This window comes from Falco biarmicus, chromosome Z, assembly GCF_023638135.1.
Source record: "Falco biarmicus isolate bFalBia1 chromosome Z, bFalBia1.pri, whole genome shotgun sequence".
In the NCBI taxonomy this organism is placed as follows: domain Eukaryota; kingdom Metazoa; phylum Chordata; class Aves; order Falconiformes; family Falconidae; genus Falco; species Falco biarmicus.
Window position 1 is genome coordinate 57530726 of NC_079311.1, and position 20352 is coordinate 57551077.

Here is a 20352-nt window from a genome sequence, read left to right on the forward strand (position 1 = left end):
CATGATAAAAGCGACAGAAAAGTACTGCAATTCTATTGACCCTTCAGTTACTTTTTTTACAAGGGGCTTATGCAAAGAATAGCTCACTGCAAGCCTACAGTACCAGAAAACCTGCAGTGAAAACCTGCAGTGAAATGAAAATCATAAATACCTGTCATCAAACATGACAAACACTTAAACAGTCAATAGTGAAAGAAGGCACCCAGGCACCTCAACATGGTAATTCAGCACAGCTGGCTCTCTGCAGTGACAGACAAGAGTCTCTAAACAGTTCAGACATGTAGCTTTCTGAGTAGCTACATGCAATTAAGATGAACTCTACCAACATGCATTTAAATTTTTATAACACTCTAATTGTCACTAATAACTCCTATGATGGTGTTAGTATGTAAGTGAGACTTGTAAATACTGGAGAAATTGGTTTACATTTGGAATGGGATAGATCAGAGCAGAAACCATGAATTAGATGTGGTTTGAAATTATATAATGAATTAAATCAACAGAAGTGAGATATAAACATGCAGAAGAGTAGTTGCAAGGAAGGATAAGGTGTGTTTTTAAGGTGAATTCAGAGAAAATATGGCTGAAAGTTTTTAATTCAAAAATCGCTCTGCTGATATAAGAGCACAGAACTAAGGATGCAGAATTGGTACATATTTTCTTACCTTCATATTTCTTCTGCTTTATGAAACAATCCAACAAAATATTGAATGTAAAATTATCTGGGAAAACTCCATACTGCACCTGAAGAGAAGTAGGGGGGGAAAAAATCAGTGTGAAAATCTGCTGTTCAAATCTCTCAAGCATAGGACTGCAGGTATCAAAAAATCAGAACCATGGCATTATACACTGCTGCCATATGACAGCTAGTCAAGCAACACAAGGAGATAAGCACTGCTCCTTTATGGAGACCTTCTAAAGTTTCAATGTACTGGATTTGTTTCAGGCATTTTAACTGATTAGGCATTGCCTATCAGGTTTTTATGCCTCTCCTGCATCTAGCTGGTTTTGGACACCAACACTGTTTAAAACCAAAAAGGTTCTTGGGAAAGGAGAGGAAATAAAAGCTGTAAAAACCTTTAGCTAGAATTCAACTGCAACATTAATTGTTATTTCAACAAAGAAATATCTGAACTTAAAACCACAGTCTACAAGGCCTGGCTGCAATAGGAATTCCAGGTAAGCCACACCTGTCTCAAAAAGCTGATCGAATATATTCATGGCTTTTCCTTCTAAAAACTTACCTTGTTTTTTAATGTGTATAAGGCTTTGTCTTGTGCACCGTATTTTAAGCATTGTCTGATCCAGCTGTGGATGGTCCAGTCTCTCAAGTACCAGCAATTTGGACTATGCCGAAACCTAAAGGATGATAAACAGTTCATGTGACAATATGACTCTCTGTTATCACAGAAACAAATTCTGTAATCCACAAACCATGAACTTCAGAAAACCTGCCTTTCATGATCTCAAATGTAAATCTGTCTGTATTTGACTTTGCAGTCAACCACTGTTCTCCAAAGAGCTCCAGCTAGTCTTTCAAGTGAAGGAAACAAAAGTGTGATACACTTTAATAGTGTGTATATAAAAAGGGGAATCTGATGCACAATATGCTCACAAACACTTATTTTAAAATTCTCACTTCCCAGAAAGCCGAGTTTTTTTCCCTTGAAAAGATCAATACTGTAAAATAACAGCATGTCGTATTTAGGAAGGCCAACTGAGATTGCTACAAACACTGCAGTACTTCTTAAGCTTGTCCTTCTGATGATGTAACACTGCGTTCTTGCTGGTCTTGCCAAAGAGCCATGCTGCTCCATGACTGATGGCATCAACAAGTATCAGAATGACATAAAAATACAGCTGGGTCTGAACCTTTGGAACTTGTGTAATCTGGTGTCTCCCACACTGTCTAACTCACTCCTCACTTCAACTGCTGAAGAATTCATTGTGCTGCAGGACAGGCATGCTTCATTTGCTTTAGAAATGCTTTACAAGAGAGGCAGCCTCAAGCAAGGGGAAACTGCTGGAGAGCCCTCCCCTGCCCCCCTGCACCGGCTTGCTTCCTTCCCAGAGCATGTTTCGTTAACCTGTTCTCATGTCACAGCTTCAGCAGTCTTCTCAGGCAACCCACTCCAGTGCTCAACCAATTTGTAAAATTAAACAGTTTTAAGTTCAGCCTCTTTTATGTCATCCTCATTCAGACATACACACTTTTCTCTGTATTTGGAGAAGTGGTGACAAAAAGCTTATGGAGCTTTACCTTTGGCAAAGACCCAAAAACCAATTAAAGAGTCCTGTGTTAGGAGCTGCCGGCTCGGTCCTGGGCTGAGTTTCACACCCCAGTGTGAAGAGATGCACACAACCTTTCTCAATTCAAATTGTACACATGAAAAATGGGTTCAGTCCCCAGCACAGAAGTGACTGCCACTTCCTGCAGAAAATGCTGATGACCGAGCTGGGACCTCGTGCAGATGCCTGCAGCCTCAAGCCAAGCTGCAGCAGAATGTAGTGGCAGGGTTGGCTCTTCCATCTGAGTGAGCATACTTTCCAGAACATTTATCAGATTAACATGGCCACCAACTCTCCTGCCCGCTCACTGAATCTCCATGTATTGCATCCCACAGCAGAGGGCTACACACATGACCAAGCCTGGAAAAGTACAGCAGCCTAGAGAGCCTTCAGAATGCAGAAGACATCCGTACCAAAAGTAGAGCTAAACAACTACACAAAGTCTAAATACGCAGTTTTGTAAGTGGCACGTGAAATCTCCCCATTAAATCAGAATTTAACACAAAAAGAAAAGAAGCATGCTCTGAAAATTAAATTACAAACATACATTTTGCTGCTCTAATTGCTTTCCATTTTCTTCCCTCTGGAGTTCAAATATTGGGAACAGCAAGAATGTCTATTTGCTTTCATTAAAGTCCTGTTTCAATAATGCTTACAGGAAGCATCAATTACAGGCATTTGGATTTAATCATAACTTGATGAAACAACTATCTAATTGCTACAGACTGTTTCACCAGCCATTTAAGACAGGTCAGAGTGCAACACCAGCATCCAGCATTAAAGATGCCAGCATTTTTTAAAGTTGCTTCATTAAATGGTTAGTTTTGTTTTACAAGTGGACAACAACAGACTTTCTTAAAAAAACATAATACTAATGGTCTCAAAGACTTAGGCCTTGTTTTGATACAATCTTTGGCATTCTTCCTACTAATCAGTTACACAGCAGGGAAGCAAATACTAACAAAACAACAACAAAAAAAAAGGCAAAACCCACCAACCCATAGGTTTTAATGGGTTTGAATAGTCATCTTTTTGCAGAGCTGTATTTATTCACTTGAGTACATGACAGTGCCTGAGAGTGCTCCAATACCTCCTGCACCTTGGGAATGCTACAGTCTACTGTAACTGTGAAATGTTTCTCAGTTTCCAAGTCAAATTGCACTTGGACAATAAAAGCCTAACAGGGATGCGCTGCAGTCTAGAATCAGGATGAAACTGATCCTCAGTCAACGTAAGTTTCTGGAATCAATAATTCAGAGGCATGTTATAAAAAACTCTTTTATAAAAAAACCCAACTTTGCATGAGCTTTGTATTGCTGGGACTGATTAGAGAGTGTGTGTAAGTGGACAACCACAGGATCTATCAGTATAATCACTGTTTGTTACTATTAAGACCTTAATGCTCTGACTAGGTCTCCACTATGCTAGGTACTATGCAAATAAAGAGCAAAAAACTTCTCAGCCAGAGAATTTGCTAGTTTATTCTAATAATTAATTACAAAACAGTTGCCTGGGAGTGAAGAGAGGGGACTGGTGCCAAAATTCTTCTGTTTCCATGTCAACAAGGATGCAATACATATCCATGTACACAACCCCTCGACACTACACACTTCCATTAATCCACGATATGGTAGGAGAATGGGCAAGTGAAAGGGAAACAGGTACGCTGCAATCTTTTAATTGTTTCTGATCTATATAATTCTGGGATGAACTCTGTCTCTATTCTACTAGCTGAGAAGAGAAGACAACAGAGTATCTGTTTTTACAGCTAGCCTAGACAAACTAATCAAATGTTGTGGCAGACATTTTTATTTGAAAAGGAATTGGGGAGAAGAGGAAATTGCTGGCCATTCTGACAAGCGTCAGCATCTTCCCCCTCCTCCTTCTCCACAAGACACAAAACAGGATATAATTAAGCAAGGCAATGTGTTCAGGGACAGATGAAAAAACAGAAGGAAGCTACAACTACATAAAGCAGAGGATTCAGAGTAAATTAAATAAAGGAGGCCTCTAGCAATTGCTGTTTGTTTAATGGAAAGACCTGGAAGTTACCTTGCTGATACCTGCTGCTGAAACTCAGAACTAATAAAAACCTGAGAAGCACAAGGCTCTTCTAATGCGTTCTGAAAAGACAAGGAGAAGCATCCGTAATACTATTAGGGGAACTCCCTGTTGGTACACTTTAATCTTAATGGCTGAAGGATCAATATGGTCATCCTTCCAGTCACTGAACTGAGAACATCTGGCCCACAGGGAACAAGAACAGGAAAATTTGTAAGACAAGTAGTTCCTGCAATAGGAAGGTCACTGTGACACTAACAGTACACGGTGCAATGGTACTAGAATTCCCTTTATTTTGGAAAATTTTTCAAATTATGCAGTCCATAAACATGATTTTCATTAAACCACTGCTCTGTATTTGCAAAATCATTATAACTTGGAAGAGATACAGTGTACACACAGCCTCCACACAAGGCAACCAGAGCATTTTTAGCCAAGCAAGTGCACACTTTCCCTTGCTCACTGACCAGCACACTGGGCTAAGAACTGAACTTCCCCAGCAAACTGATGAGCACACTGGGCTAAGAACACATTTTTAGTTTAGTAATTTCCTGTACAAGGCCCTATCGCTCATTACTTACAGCAGTGCCCAAGTACTCATGCTGTGCTGAAGAAACTAACAATGGACAAGTTTATCAGATACTAAGGGTGCTTTATGGAGTCCTCTACTAATACATCAGGCATGCCTTCCTCCTATAGGTGCACTCCCACACCACAGAAAAGCAGAGTTGCTTCCCTTTTAAGTGGTCTTTCAAATTTGTTTGGTGCCATCAAGCGGTGATGCAGTCTAGTGTTGCTGTCACATACCTTGTACTCCCAAGGGAAGTAATATAGCAACCCTGAGAGCAAACAGAAGCACCAAGGTGGACTGTACTCTTTTGCCTAGGTTTGGTACAGGGCAGTTGAGTGCTTTGAGGACAGTCACAAATAAGGAAGACAGTAAAGGCAAATTCGCTGGATTACAGAAGAACAAGTGCTGCAGAAGTAATATGCTACCAGAACAGCTCTGTTGTACAGAGGGAAAGCCAGCTCAGCAGATCTGTTCTAATTCTTTAGTAAGCTGATCAGAAGCTGCCATTTTGTACTCTGTGGCCTTCTTAAGGGTCGATCCAATTCCTGGTACTGCCAGAGGCTACCCATCCACATGCAACACATTATTTTTTCTTTTTCCCCCATCCATGAGACACAACAAGTAGTCCCCTTCCTTTCTCCAACTTTGACCTAATGAGAAAGTATTTTGCAATGATCTAAACATCCATTGCGCAGAACTGTGTCTCTTAGGCCTTCAGATTTCTTCCAGACTTTCTAGATTTCACCTGCATTTTGCTTCATGATACATAAAACCAACTCCCTAAATAAAACCTTTTGTACTGTAATGTTCTTATGCTTTAGAGATTCCTGTACAATCTTCTGCTACATTAAATGCACTGATTAACAACAGGACACTGAGCAATCTCCATTCTTTCATTATTTTTAACATACATAATTTAGATGTGTTACTGTGCTTTCCTCAATGTTAAAACCAAAAAAGTTTGTTTCGTACGTTGCTAGTCCCCTTGTAGGAACTGGTTTAGGAAAGGAAGGCACTTATTTAATGGTAGTTGCTGTAACAAATTTATTCCACCTATACTTCAGATCTTCCTTCTTCTAGAACTAGAGAGAAATATGGGTTTGTGCTCATTTGCTTTAATCAGGAGGCGAGAGTGCCAGGTTTCTCATCCACTTAAAATTCTAGAGTCCTGAAGCAAATGTAAGGAGACAATATGAACAAATATTGTGGGAAGCCAGGAAGAAGCTCTCTCAATGGAATGAATCCAAAGCCACTCCACATTTTACACAAGTCATACAGGGCTGTGAAGTTCCTTGGCATGCCATGTATTTTTCTTCCCAGGCACACTTTTTAAGCTACATTGATTCCAGGTAGGCTTAGCTTGGAAACTGGGAGGCTAAGGAAACATCACCCAAAACTCTCCCTCTGTCATTTCAAGTCACAGGCCCTGGGAAAAATCATCTGCATTTTAAATTGACCCAGAGGCATTGCTCATGTGTCAGCATCAGAGGCAACAACCCTGAAAAAAATCTGTGTTGATTGAAATTTCCTTTTAAATAGGAACAAAACTTTGATTTTTCTCTCTTCTTTGCCTGCATCTTAGCCTACACCTTTCTTTGTATATATCCTTTCAAATATTTCACATAAAAACATATCAGGCCTATACAAAATGTGTCATGCATTAACTGCCTATACTCGAGCAAAACCAGAGGGAACACTTTCCTTTTATGTTGAAATAAAAAAACCAACTCGCATACATAGTATAAGAAATGAAATATCAAAAGCAGAAACAGAACAGGTTTAAAATATTAGATGAGTCAATTGTAACAGAGGATAGTGTAAAGCTGAGGCAGAATTGTGCTCCTACACAAGAAGAGAAATGGTCTGCAGACATGATGAAGAAAGCACGCATTTGGCCCTTACTCTGTTTTAATCTTTGTTGACCTTCCCCCATCTTTGATTTTGAACTAGTTTAGTTCTTGATCACTTTGACCATAAATTAAGTCTGCTAAACTAGGCTAGCTCCACCTCCACATGAATGTGTATTTCTTGCAGTTTCTTTTGTTCAGAAGTTACACAGAGCTCTAACACCACTGACAAATGCAGCCTCCAAACAGGCCTAAATGATCAGGTTTTAGATACAGAGAAACTACAGTACAGAAGCACAGGCAAACATCAAGGCTGAACAAAAGACTTAAGGAATACTTTTAGTACCAGGTCTTGTTTTCCAGTTATAGCAAATTCAGCTTTTATTTCTGTCAACCCTGATGTTACAGGTTTACCTGTTCCTTAACCCTTATGCTTGCTAAAAGGACCAGATCTGGGAGAGGTATTTTGAGTAGAACTACATACTACGCAGTCATTTAGGAAAAGTCTCAGGATATCACCCTGGCAACCACCCTCTCCTAACAACTGAAAGGACAGAATTCACTTCAGAGTAGCTATTGCATTGCTGCACAGAAAGCTAGAACAGCAAAGTTAGAAGCAATTTATCAGGACTCCTGGCTCTGAAAAGTACCTGAATTACTTATCTGTCCTTCCATCCACAGGCAGTGAACAGTGAACAGAACTGGAGCGGAGCAGCTTTTCCAACCCTCTGCCATCAGGTTACACCAGGCAGCCTTGAATCTCTCTAGAATCATTAGCAAAACACAGCGAGGAAGAATCCTTCAGCTAGCTCAATCCACAAGTATCCCATAGGCTTGCCTTGAATGTCTGTAACCTTTATACTCATTAGTTCATAACCAGACTGACAAAGTGAAGCCCAGGCTCAAACAACATACTGCTTCTCAGTACAGTCCTTGGCCCTGGGAAAACTCCTCCAGGCTGTTAAATGTGTTTCATTAAAAGCTCCTCCATCCACGTAGCTTCAAAATACTCCATAACTATGCACATCCTGGCAGGACACCAAGAAAAGTTCACTTCTCAGAAGAACACAAGTCAGGATCTTCTGTTTGGCATGCCTCAACCTGACATAATAAAACATCAGTCACAAGCCTTGTCTAGCTAGAAACTAAGGGTCTTAACACTTAGAAACCCAGTATCAACATGGTTCTTTGGTCTAAGCATAATATTCAAACAAGACAGGTAAAAGGGAAGGCCACTAGCTAACTCACTAAAGCTAAAACTGGCCTTCTGGTGATCCCCAGAATGACTGGTAGAGAAAACACCATTTTCATGGTACAAATATTGCTTCCAAGAATAGGTGGTGATGCCCAGTTTAGATTCATGCAGAAAATAAAACCAGGTAATTTTATCAACGTTCAGAAGTTTTACTTCAAAAGTGAACTATGAAACTTTTCTCTATGAAGCTTTACTCCTTTATGGTCAAGACAGAAAGATAAGGTGAAGAGCATGGGAGATTTACTTCACTTCTTGTTGCTTATAGATAGATGCCCAGTGAAAGAAACCCAATAAACAGACACTTTAAAATCATATTTCTATTTTTGTCCTCCTCCTTGGATAGCAGAGTATCTTGTTACTCAACACCCTTCACCTCTCCTACTCCTTTTGGAAAAGACAGGCAGGAAAATCAAATTTTCTTCTCACACACACAAAAGAAGCCACACTAATTTCACCATAAAGCCGAAATCCACTCAAAGAGCAAGAGTTAACAAGAAAAATTGTTCTTATTATCTTGCCCTAATAGTAACAATAACAAAAAGCCCAAAATTTCCCCAAATTACTGCCTGTAAAGAACACAGCACCTAGGATTTCTCTGTTAAAAATACTTCTGGGCTTACAGTTGAAATTACTGGTTTTGAATATAAATGCCATTAATAATCCCGTTGGGTTTTTTTTAATTGAACAGCGACTATCATAGGTTGATGAAAACACAGGGAATGATGAGGTGAGCTGTTGCTATAGTGAGTCTGGTAGGATACTCTCTAGTGCCTTTCCTTGTCCCATGCAACCACAAGTGTCTGATTTAAACCCGGTTCTTCCTTTAATTTTATCTTTTCCTGGTATCCTGGCATACAAAAACATACATAGAGAAATTAAGAACGGTACAACACACTACATTTCTTGCTCTGGGGAGATTCTTGAATCTCAGCAATTTCTAAGTGTATCAGGTTAAAACTTGCTGTGTTAAAGCTCAACAAAGGGTTAATTCTGCTGGAAATCTTCTCTCATGTCTCCAAAACCCAATTAACACAAAGGCTGTTAAAAATGGCATATGTAAGTAAAGTACTGATTTGAGTGTTGCCACTTTACTAGCCCAGCAATGCCCATCATCACTTCAATTAATTCTCCACTTGCCTGAAAGCTAGTACACAAGTTACTGACTAGATTCATTTTTCAAAATGAAAAATGTTTGCAAAAGCCCATTTGTAATTCGTAATTGCTGAAATCACCTTTGCACCTGGTTCACTTTGCAGTACAAGGTCCCCTGCTAAAGACTGCCAGAAAGTCTGTTCCCAGCAGAAAGCTAGGTATGTGTGTTGGAAGTAAGTTTAAAACCTTCTGGGGCTTTCTTCAACTAGAGATATCTGCAAGATTATGTTACTTCAGGGAATAAACTGCTTCAAAGCTTGTTAGATGTTTGATTTTTAAGAATAAATAAATGACTGCAGATGTTTAGAAAAATCTCCATCTCTTAGCCATCAACTATTGCAGGGATGTCATAGTGAAGCCTGCATTCCAGTAACCATTAACCAAGCCAGCCAGAGATGTAGCACCAAAGGCTTTTCAAGCTGACAAGACAGCAACTCCAAGTTTTTTAATAGTTAATTCAGTGTCAGAGGGAACTGAATCAGTTAGGACCGCTGTTCAGGAGTTTCTGCCTTCTAACAGTAAACTTAAATAGAATTTTCACATTATATTAAAAAGGAATACTTTATGGGTATGGATAAAAACTGCTGTCAACGAAAGCCAATGACGACTTATTTTAAGAGTAGGAAAAACATCCAACCTGTAACTAGACACTGCTATTACTGTATTTGCAAACAGCAACTTTTTAATGGTGCCTAATATGCAGCCTAAATTTAACCTGAGACAAAATTAACGTAATTTTGTCAGAGATCTACTTCACTGATAGCTGGAGTCCACATTGTAACGGTGTTGTATTTTTCATTTATCCTACACAAATTCTTTATGCTTCACAAAATATCTCCCAGAAATATATCACACACTAGCTTCCAACTACTCTAATGTTACACCCACTAACACAACCCTTGACACTTTTCTGCTTGATCACAGTTCACCTTGCACAGATTACAAGCAATGTATTCTCCTGGCTTGAGTATCAAAGGCTGCAATACAGAAGCATATGAGCCAAACCGGTTCTTCTGCAAAGTTGTTCAGTTTCGTACCACATCTTAACATAAGCAAAAAGGCAGTGCAGGCAAAAGTGCTGCAGGAACACAAATACTGAATGGATCTTAGTAGCCAGCTTAAGGAAGGGAAGAGCCAAACCTTACATTTTCTGCTAAACATTTTAAAAACGGGATTTGCACAGTCCAGGTTTCATCTTTTCAGATTTGCTGCCACAGTCCCATAGTTCAAGTTAACCTAATTTTAACCTGCTACCTGTGCCATTTTCATTCTTCACTGGAGGAGTCCGATTTCCTTGCGCATTGCTGTCTTTCTACAACCCCATGCCCAAAGGGGAGACAGAGCTACATGATAAGCTGTTCAAGTAAACAATTAATATTAAGCATAAACACCTGCAACAGAGGGGACAAAACACCTGATGCTCAATTCTAGTTACAGCCACAGCCACTGTCAAAAAGGCAACCACTTCCAAAAAGTAAACCATGAGTACATAGCCAGATCCTGGCTACTGGGTAGCCCACCATGAATGGGTTTTTATTTAATGTCATGTCTGAAAGATCAACAGCTTATTGGTATTTTTTTGTTCTTCCAACCATGCATTTTCCTGAGAAAAATGTTTTTAACAATGAAAACAAAAAATCCCCAGTCCTTCCTGATACACTTTTAACCGTTCCCTAACCACAGTAAGTTACCCAATCTCCTCAGTAATTCAGAGGCTAACTTATAATAAGCATATCTCTTAGTGTATCTAACTTCTTCCAAGGCCGGTGGGACAGAAGTGTCCTTTATTCCACTGCGTATGACATCAAGCACATGGACCAGTAAGCAAATGAAGGATAAACATGGCAAAACTGACTCATGCATTCTGTCAGGCAGTCTGAAGTTTGTGGGCTCTTACCAGCTGACTGTTTCATTCTTTTTCTTTTCAGAGAAATGTTGTACCATCAGATCTGTTATTTGAAGAGAGAGACAGTAGGTACCTCACTTTACATACTGCATGTCCTGCAGTACAAATGCTCCCTTCTGTAGGTAGATACAAACTGCACAGGAAAATGAGGTTGTGCTGTTCAAAAAAGGCAGAGCATTTCAAAATGCAAGGGGATATTTTTTTGGTTTGTCCCCTTTTGAGATAGGAATGCAGCCGAGACTGTTAGTTATAAATATAAACCACAACTGGGTTTGCTTCTGCTGAGAAGCAGCACATGATTCAAGGCCAGGATGCCCCGCCACTCCGCCTTGTTGCAGTGGCCTACTCAGACCCTGTATTCAGGCTCTGAACTGACACTTACAAGCATTCAGTTCTCTAAGGCACACAGAATGCAGGAGGCTTGTCACCCACTGCGCAAGGTAACAGAGAAGACAAGGGGAGGAAAAGACTGCAACTATGGGCAGTTATGTACTACATGTGTTTCAGTCTGGCTTTTTTTTATGATATCCCTCCAAAGAATCATGATTTCCAAAACACAACAGTTATCTCACATGAGATGAAATTGCTGCTTTGATTTAACCTGGACAAGGAAAACCGTGAAAAGGAGTGATCACTGCAGGATAGTAACTTCAATGGAAGACAAAAATAGAAACCTCTTTGCAGAGAAAGCAGTGTACCACTTCTGCTGCAAATGCTCCTGTCATGCTCTCACCGTAGCCGCTATACCTTGTCCACTCCCAGTTACATGCTCCAGCAGCCAGTCTGGTTTGTCAGAGCTCTGGCACAGGCAGTGTAGGCAAGGGAACGGGGAGGGGTGTCCATTTTACTTCCAGCTGTCTGCTGCCAGAGGCCACCTACTTTGCTTCTGGCTGGATTTAGAGCTGCTCTGCTCACTCTCCAATAAAGCAAAGTAGAGAGTGGCTGATTAGACTGAAGAAAGGAGTATTTTTTCCCTTTGTTACATGGAAACAGTAGTGAAAGAGGAGAGATCAGGATTAAATAAGAGACAATCTGAAGAGGATAATCATAAAGTTGACTTCAGAGATTAAACCCAGCTTTATATCGCACCAATTCTTGGGAAAAGATATTACTCACAGAAGTGCAAAGCTGCTTGCAAAGCCAGTTATCCACATCTGCACACTTTTGTCTTGACAAGCTCTACAGTGAAGGGTGAAAACAAAATAAAACAAAAATCCCCATTCATTTTTCAACAAAAGAAAGAATGCTTACTGTTGTAGAAGAATGACTGCAGAAGCGTGGCCTTAGAATCTCTGAAGATCTGCACAATCCAGGCCTGGTATTAGAATAGGCCTGTAATCAGAACTGTACTGAAGTTGCTGTGCTGAAGTTAACAAGAAAGGTAGCCTTGAGCTATTCGTGAATCCTGAGACCAAGTAATTATGTTGTGCCAACAGGCCGTGGCTGTAACAAGCTACAGCTGCTGGCAAAGCAGGTGCAGGGCCAAGAAAGATGGGGACCGGTCTGGCAATAGAGGGAGTAACAAACTACAAGGCTGCAGCACAGCAACACAATTAGCTACATGGATAGAATGCTCATTTTAGTCATGATAATTAGGGGTGTGAGAACGGCGCGCGTTTAGAGACTACTACCCAATTATATCTCTGCTTTACGAATATGCATGTGTATCGGCTCTATGTAAGCAGTGTTAGAAACTAATAAAGTTGAGCAAGATGCATAACTCATATTGAGTGTCTTCTTGACTCCGGTGAACCCTTCTTCCAACATACTGTGTCTACATTTACAGCTGAGAAAAATGGGTTTCTACCAGCTGCTCTCCTGTACACCCCTTCCAATCTTAACACCACACCCAGGAAAGCATTCTTTGTTGGCTGTTCAAATGCTCCCCGAACTACGCCCTGGATCAAATCCTCACCTGTGGGTCCAAAGAGACAGTACATGGTTCCCTCAGCTACCAGGAACCTGCCTCAATCTGCTGAGGACCTGGCACACATGCAGGTGGCCATGCACCCCACATGCACATGGATCAATAAACTATACAATAAACTATATAATAAATACAAAAAAACTATACAATAAAACTAGGAGGCAAGGACAACTCTAGCACCTTTCAAGGATGTGCAGCTCAGCATCCCACAAAAACTGTCAGGGCAGAGAAGATGGAAACCAAATGCTGTGAGCTGCCGCAGCATTACTGCTGAAATCACCAACTCCACATTTAACAGAGCTCCCCTCAGGCTTTCAAACTGAGGTAGCAAAGGGGAGACAGGGAGGTAGCTGAAAAGCCTCTAGGACACTCTCCTTCAGGGACAAGGGACACACCAGGATTTTAGGAAATAGGTAAAGAGGATATCATCATCTCATAGGATGGGCTTAGGCTTCTGTCTAAGCTTTCCCCACTCCTTCCTGTCCTACTCCCCACCACACACCCCCCCAAAATAAGACTAAGGAATGCATTATTCTGCCTAGGAACCAAAGATTTAGCAAGTAAAGGACAGAAACAGAAAAGAGGTAACAGGGACTCTGCCAAAAGGAACAGTCACATGTAGCTGAGCAGAGCGACTGGAGCGTTTGGTACAGATAAGCACTGAAAATGCAACTGGCCTCATTTAAGCAGTCAGTATAGATACGTATCTGGAGCACGCAGCTTTAAAAATAGCTCACTATTAAAACAGCATTTAAACAACCAAAAAAGCCCCACCGACCCCACCCCACCCCCCCAAAATAGGCCCTCTGAATAACCATTTTATTTTTCACTTGGTTACCGAGCATCTTACATTCAAAAATCTGCACCTTGATTTCCCATTTCTGGAAACCAGAGGGAGTAATAACCTTCAATATCACCCGAGGAAAATGTTACAACTTTATGAGCTTTGCTTATCAGTACCTCTAATCAATTACAGCAAAGCATTGTTTTGTGGGTCTGTTTGCAATACAAGCTGTTTCTCCCCTTAGGGACTAGAACACTTTTTCACAGGCATGAAATGTATCTATGCATAAGCAGCTATAAAAGTTGAGCAAATGTACCTACACATTTTCATTTTTGTTCTGCACTTTAACACTTTTGGAGATTTCTGAAGAAGATGCAAGTTATTTAGAAAAAATGAACTATTGGAATCAAGCAACATAAGCTGACAGACTGGGCCCAAAAAGACATCTACGGCCTGATGCATATAATCAGGTAATTTTCTGAATGTTCAGTAACTGATTGTTGACCAAACATTTTCAGTCCTACAAAAGCATAAAAATCCATTTCCATAAATAAAAACAGCCAGCTATTTGAAAATTAACATTCCAAATAATTTTTAAGCCCAAGAAAGATCTATGCTGAAGTAGGTTTCTCCTCCCTTTCACAGCAACTTTGAGTTTGCTACAACCATTCTGTCTGTAACTGCATGTAACAGAACCAAGGAAGATCAGATCTGTACCTGTGATGCATTACTTCAGCCCTTGTCATGGTCATCTTAAGTGTTTTTTCCATTTCCAAAGGTTTTCACTTTCTGGAACCTGCATCAAATCTGCCACCTGTTACTACATACCATGCAGCAACATGCATCAAAACCACAGATACTCTCAGCGCACCACAAAACAGATACTTTACTGGATCACTGGATTACTAGGTTGAACATCCTCTCTGTTACCAACAAAGCACAGAACACTTTTCTTGACTACTAGGAAGTCCAATAAGATGGTGTAAACCTTTTTTACGTACTTGATCGGCCTGTGTTCATCTTACATGCACTGTGGAACACACCAAGCTTATACATAATTATAGTATGTTTAAAATTAAGATCATTTGTAAATTAAGATCATTGTAAAATAATCACAACCACAATTTTCCTGCCTCATCTGGAAGCCTTTCAATGACTGCTCTGTCTTGTGACATTTAAACTGTTCAGCATTTTGAGTACATGCTGGTTCCAGTAGCACAAAAACCCGTAGTTCCCAAAGTACAGGATAAATGCTCTCCCATCTTTAGTCTATTTTGTTATTTTATATATGATGTGTGAAGATAGATGAAGTTAAAATTGCCTAACGTTTTCATATGAATGGCTACCCCCACTTTTGCTCACACCACAATCTAGTACTACTCAGCAGTGTGACTCAGTTAAGTTAAAGCTAAGAAACACTTAACAGAATTTCTATTTGAAATAAACTGCTCACAAAAAAACCGCCCCAAACCCCCTAAAACCCAAACCACCACCCACCTACCGTAATTCAAAAATTTGCATTAAGTATCTTTTTTCCTCAAGAAACATGTATTTTACAGCTAATTTTACCAGCAGGATACCACAGACTAGACAAAGTTACTAGCTAAGCAACTGAAACCAGAATTTTTAATGACTGTTGTGCCTTCTACAGCTGCAATTGTAATATATTCTTTATTCTCCTATGTTATGTTTAGTTCAGCTCAATAATGAGCAATTTGTGACTGAAAACTGCAGGAATGCATGTGTGCTTGCCTCTTCTAAATAAAAAAGGAATGAAAACTGGCACCCACAAATACTAAAATCCTGACATCTTCAGAATCTGTTTAATTTCACCAAATAAAACCAAGATTTCCTGCAGTTGATAATTTTTAAATGCAAAACATGTTCTGATAAATGCTTTCCACATCTAAAATAATTAATGTTTACATAATCATTAAAATGTCTACATTTGCAAAAAAGTAATATTTTCATTCAAGTTTCTTTCTCAAGAGTTGCTCACATCAATGAAAAAGAGCAGTCTGCTAAATGCTTTTCTTTTAAAAGATAATCAAATACACAAATGAAATGTGTATATAAGCACCCGTTAACCTAGTAAGTACTTACACAAGATTGTCTCTTCGCCCAGTAAAAACACAGTTCCAAATTTGGTACAATCATTCCAAAGAAAATCAGAATAGTTTAAAGGGTTACCAAAAAGCAACAATAAGGCTTTGTTTAGAAAGATAAATAAAATTATAATCATGAAACATCTTTAAAGTCTTTTACTTGAATTAAAGTTTCTTGCTTGCTGATTTAAACAGAGCTAAGATAATTCTAATTCTAATCAATTTATCTGTTAAAAACCAGCTCTGGTCTACAGCATGTCAAGATTATTCCAACACTGTAGTTCATCATTATTTTTCCTGCTTATTTATTTTGATTCAAAAAGGAATAAATACTTGCACCCTAAAAGAATTAATTAGGTTGACTGCTAGAATAACCACAAAGTTAGTAGTTCCCAAAGAAAGGATCGTGGCAGCTCTGGGTAGGGTTGTAAGCCTAATAAAAAGTCAGTTTTTTATCCTAGTAGTTGTTATCTTTAACACCACTTAAAGGGAAAAGATTACTGTACTGCTTAACACAACTTGGGGAAGCTCTAAGAAAGGGAACTCAACAGAAACAATAGCTTTATATGCTTTTTTCTTCTATTTACGTGGATTTGGAGCTGCTGCTGGCTCTGGCTGCTATTATTGCTCAGAGGCTGTAATGGAACCTGAAGTTCCTTTCAGGGGAAGCCGGATGGTGATAATTCTCAAGTGTATCTTTACAATTATTAGTCATCAAAGCTAGAAAAGGAATAAATGCCTGCTTGTGCTTGTGTTTTAAATTCTGAAGCTTATAAAAGGCTTTATTCTGTCTTGGTCATTTGTATTCATATGAACGGCTCACTCTACATTTTTTCTGCAATTCAACCTCTGTCTAGACTTTCAGTATTTCTAAAACATAATGCAAGATCTGCCTCCAGATAGGCTTTTTGTTGGTGCAGCAATTTACAAAACTACCTTTAGAATGCCATTGGATATAGTGAAATTGACCTTTAAGGTGAGCATGAGTCAAACTCTGAGACAAAATTGCCTTTCCTCCTTCAAAATATACTAAGCATAACATTAAAGATCTGTTCCTAAATACTTACTGCTTACATTGTACTTCAGTCTATTTCCAATACTATCTACTAGATGGAATGCTCTGAGCTGTTGGCAAGAAAGATGCTGGTTGAAAGATACGAAAATTCTGCTAATATTATATACAAAAATTCTGCTAATACTCTTTTCTTGCAAGAATAGTAATGAAAGCCCTTCTCCCAATACTAAACGAAAAGTCTGTCTACATGGGATGTGGACTGAGTCAGTTCTTTCCATTTCTGAATCTGACTGGTTTTATCTTTGTATCTACTCCAGAAATATTGGGGGGAGGGGAGGTGGGTGTGTTTGCCCATACATGTGCAAACATACGGTCTGTTTGTAGAAGGCTCCTTCTTTTCCTCGTTTTAAATATAAAATCCAAATGCTTATCCCTTTAGCATTGTAACATGAAAAAACTAAAAGATCAGTGTTGAAGGGAAGTCTTCCAACATTTTCTGCTTTATTATGCAGTGACTAGAAAATTCTTGTCCACTTTCTACCAAGCTTAAAGGAAAGCGCAGACAAAAGGAGAGAGAAACTATGAAAAGCAGATGGCTGAACAGGCCTGTGTTAAAGGAAGAAACCTTTCTGAATGCTTTTCAGTGTTGTATCTTTACCGATGGTTCTCCCCCTTTACAGCACAGTTACACTGACTGAGCACACCTACCTGAATGAGTTGTGGTTACAGGATTAGGCTGGCTGAAACTTGGCTCTGGGTTGAAATGTAGTTGCTAGTTATTTTCTCCAAAGATTCCTACAGCTCAAACTCTGAGAAACCGTGGACAGACAATGACAACAAAGAAACCGTGAAAGATGACAGGGAGAGTAAGCACATGCGCCCTTCTGTGCAGAAATGAGTGAATGCTGTAGCCAGAAGACAGTGGAGTCAGTAAGACCAGAACACTTAAATCTGACAGCACTAGCTTGGACAGTGATCAACAGTTCTTCCCATGCAGCAGCATCACACACTGGCCACCATAATGGAACAACATTAAACACAGGTATTTCTGTCATTCACATGCAAATTACTGGAACATTATATATAACATTGCAAATGAAGTTATTTTGGATCGCTCAGCTGAGGCAGGTGTCCAAACTGGTGAAACATGCCATTCTGGCTACAAAGTGTATTTTTCTCTCACACGCTTCCACCACTTCTCAGTATCATTTCACAACACAATTGCTATATAACTTGAATAACAGGCAGAAAATTATGACTAATTTTTTTAATATATCTTATGGGTTTTTTTCACCTATGTATTTCTCTGGAGGTAGCAAAAGCCAAGACCTGATGGACTCATGAAGTCTATGTCAGCTACAGCCATAGCACAATGAAAACATCAGAAACAATACGTTGTAGTATTGTCTCTACATCTCTTCTCCTTTTTCTGTTTCTGCTGGAACAAGTTAATGGTATTCATTACATTCTGTAGATTTACATACAAGAAGAAAATACCATATTAGTGGGAATGAATGCCATGCAAAGTATATTTCAGGAGTTAATATTTTTTTCCATTGTGATCATTTATTACAAGCAATACTTCAGAGTAACTGAACATTTTCAGATGCTAAACTGCTTGATAGGCATTAAAGTATCAAAAACTGCAACCCCTGCACCCACAGAACAGACATGCAGATACTGATAGTGCGGGTGAAACCTATACGTGATGTTGGACTAACTACTAATACACTGGCATGATAAGGAATAAGCACAATTTCAGATATATATGGAGAACACTACAGTCCCAAAATGATTCAATGGATGAAATTTGGCCTAACAACTGTAACTTGCTACCATGAAAGATATAACAGCATATCCAAGAGTAACTTCTAAAAGTCTGCTATTACCCCATTTTGCGGTTATAATAAAGTACTGAGCCCAGGTAACAAATCCTGAAATCTGGAAAAAACCCTCCATTTCCAAAAAAGCAATTATCAATCAAGGAAAGGCAATGAAAAAATCTAGGTAGATTGTGCAAGAAATTTGCAGAGCACATGCATGCACAAACATTAACATTTTACAGACAGTATGTATACTTTTTTCTACATAGGGGGTCATGAGTTTAATGCAATTAAAAATCCTCCTGAGGAATCTCAACATAAACTTCCCCAATTACTTTCAAACACATTGAAGATCTTTGTTAACATAAAACCTACACACAGAAACAGTAGTTACCTCACCACAAAACCTCTCTCCATTATGCTAACTTTTCTATGATACAAAAAACACCCTGACTTGAGAAATAGTGACATCTCGGTGAGACAGGACAAAGTAAGGAGAACTGCAGGTCTTTGATCTGGCTGAAAGTGCTCTGCATTCTGATTAGCATTTCTGCTGGGATCCTAGGAGATGAAAGGATTTTTTAAAGTATGACAGTTAATGGAGGGGGGGAGGTATTCAGAAGAGAACAAAAAGAGGAGCACTGAAAGCAGATGATGTCATGCCTCAAAACGGCCTTTACCATCTTACTGACATGTTCCACAATGTAGCACAGAAGTTTCCACACAGCTATTCCTGACAGCTCAAGATCCTCTGTGGAGACCATATGGCTGGAGATCCACTGCTTTAAAAGGATGAAAAGTTGAAACAGGTCTAAATTTTGCATTTTGCATTTAAGGACCCTAAATGCATTATGGGAATGCTCCAGGATACTACTTTTTGACACTATGTTCTACCTGACACATAAAGAAAGTCTCCAGTCTACAAAGCCTACATTACACTCTCACTTTCAAGAAAACCCCACACAGCAAGCATGGACATGCCATTTACTTCCCCCTGATTCTTCCCACAGGCACAGTTTACCCTTGTGTACCAGGAACACCTTCCAACCCTGTAAGCGGCCTTGGAACTGACCACCCTTCACCTCAGATTGCCAGAGGCACCCACCAGTGGGGAGAGGCATCAAAATCTCCCCCCTATACTCTACAAGCAGTTAAGGGGAAAAACACTGGACTCTGGGAGCATTCTGCTTATTTACTTTCCGACAAATCCACATACAGCCAACTTACCAGGCCATGTACATGCAATGGATACCCTGGAAGATATAAAAAAGCTTTTTGCTGATAGTTTCTCTTTTTTCAGAAGCTTACTCACCTTAAATAAGTATACAAATTGTGCTTTACACTGTTTTTCATTAAGCCAGAAAAAGATATTTCTTGTCAAAGTTTCTCTGTTTTTTAATTCTCCCTCTCTACACCTCCTTTATGTCTCATGGTGTGGCCACTTTTGTAGGACTTTCTCTGTGTTACAACATCCTCCTAGCTGCAAAGAGGTATTTTTATAAGCATGTCCTCCATTTGAATTCCAGCCTAAGTACAAAATGTAAAGAACAATAAAAGGGGCCTTGCTGGTACCAACCACATCTCCTATTTCCGGAAGTCAGCACACTTATTTTCATT

At 39.5% G+C, this 20352-nt stretch overlaps 1 protein-coding gene across 2 annotated transcripts in view; it reads right to left on the bottom strand.

The window, feature by feature from the left end:
- MRPS27 (mitochondrial ribosomal protein S27) overlaps positions 1 to 20352 on the bottom strand; it is a 46494-nt gene that overhangs the window by 14036 nt on the left and 12106 nt on the right. For both annotated transcript variants that reach the window (XM_056323675.1, XM_056323676.1), the window contains 2 exons: positions 1245 to 1359; positions 666 to 744 (listed from right to left, as the gene is read on the bottom strand). In XM_056323675.1, the coding sequence (XP_056179650.1) occupies positions 666 to 744; positions 1245 to 1359 (194 nt within the window). The remainder of the gene's footprint in view (positions 1 to 665; positions 745 to 1244; positions 1360 to 20352) is intronic.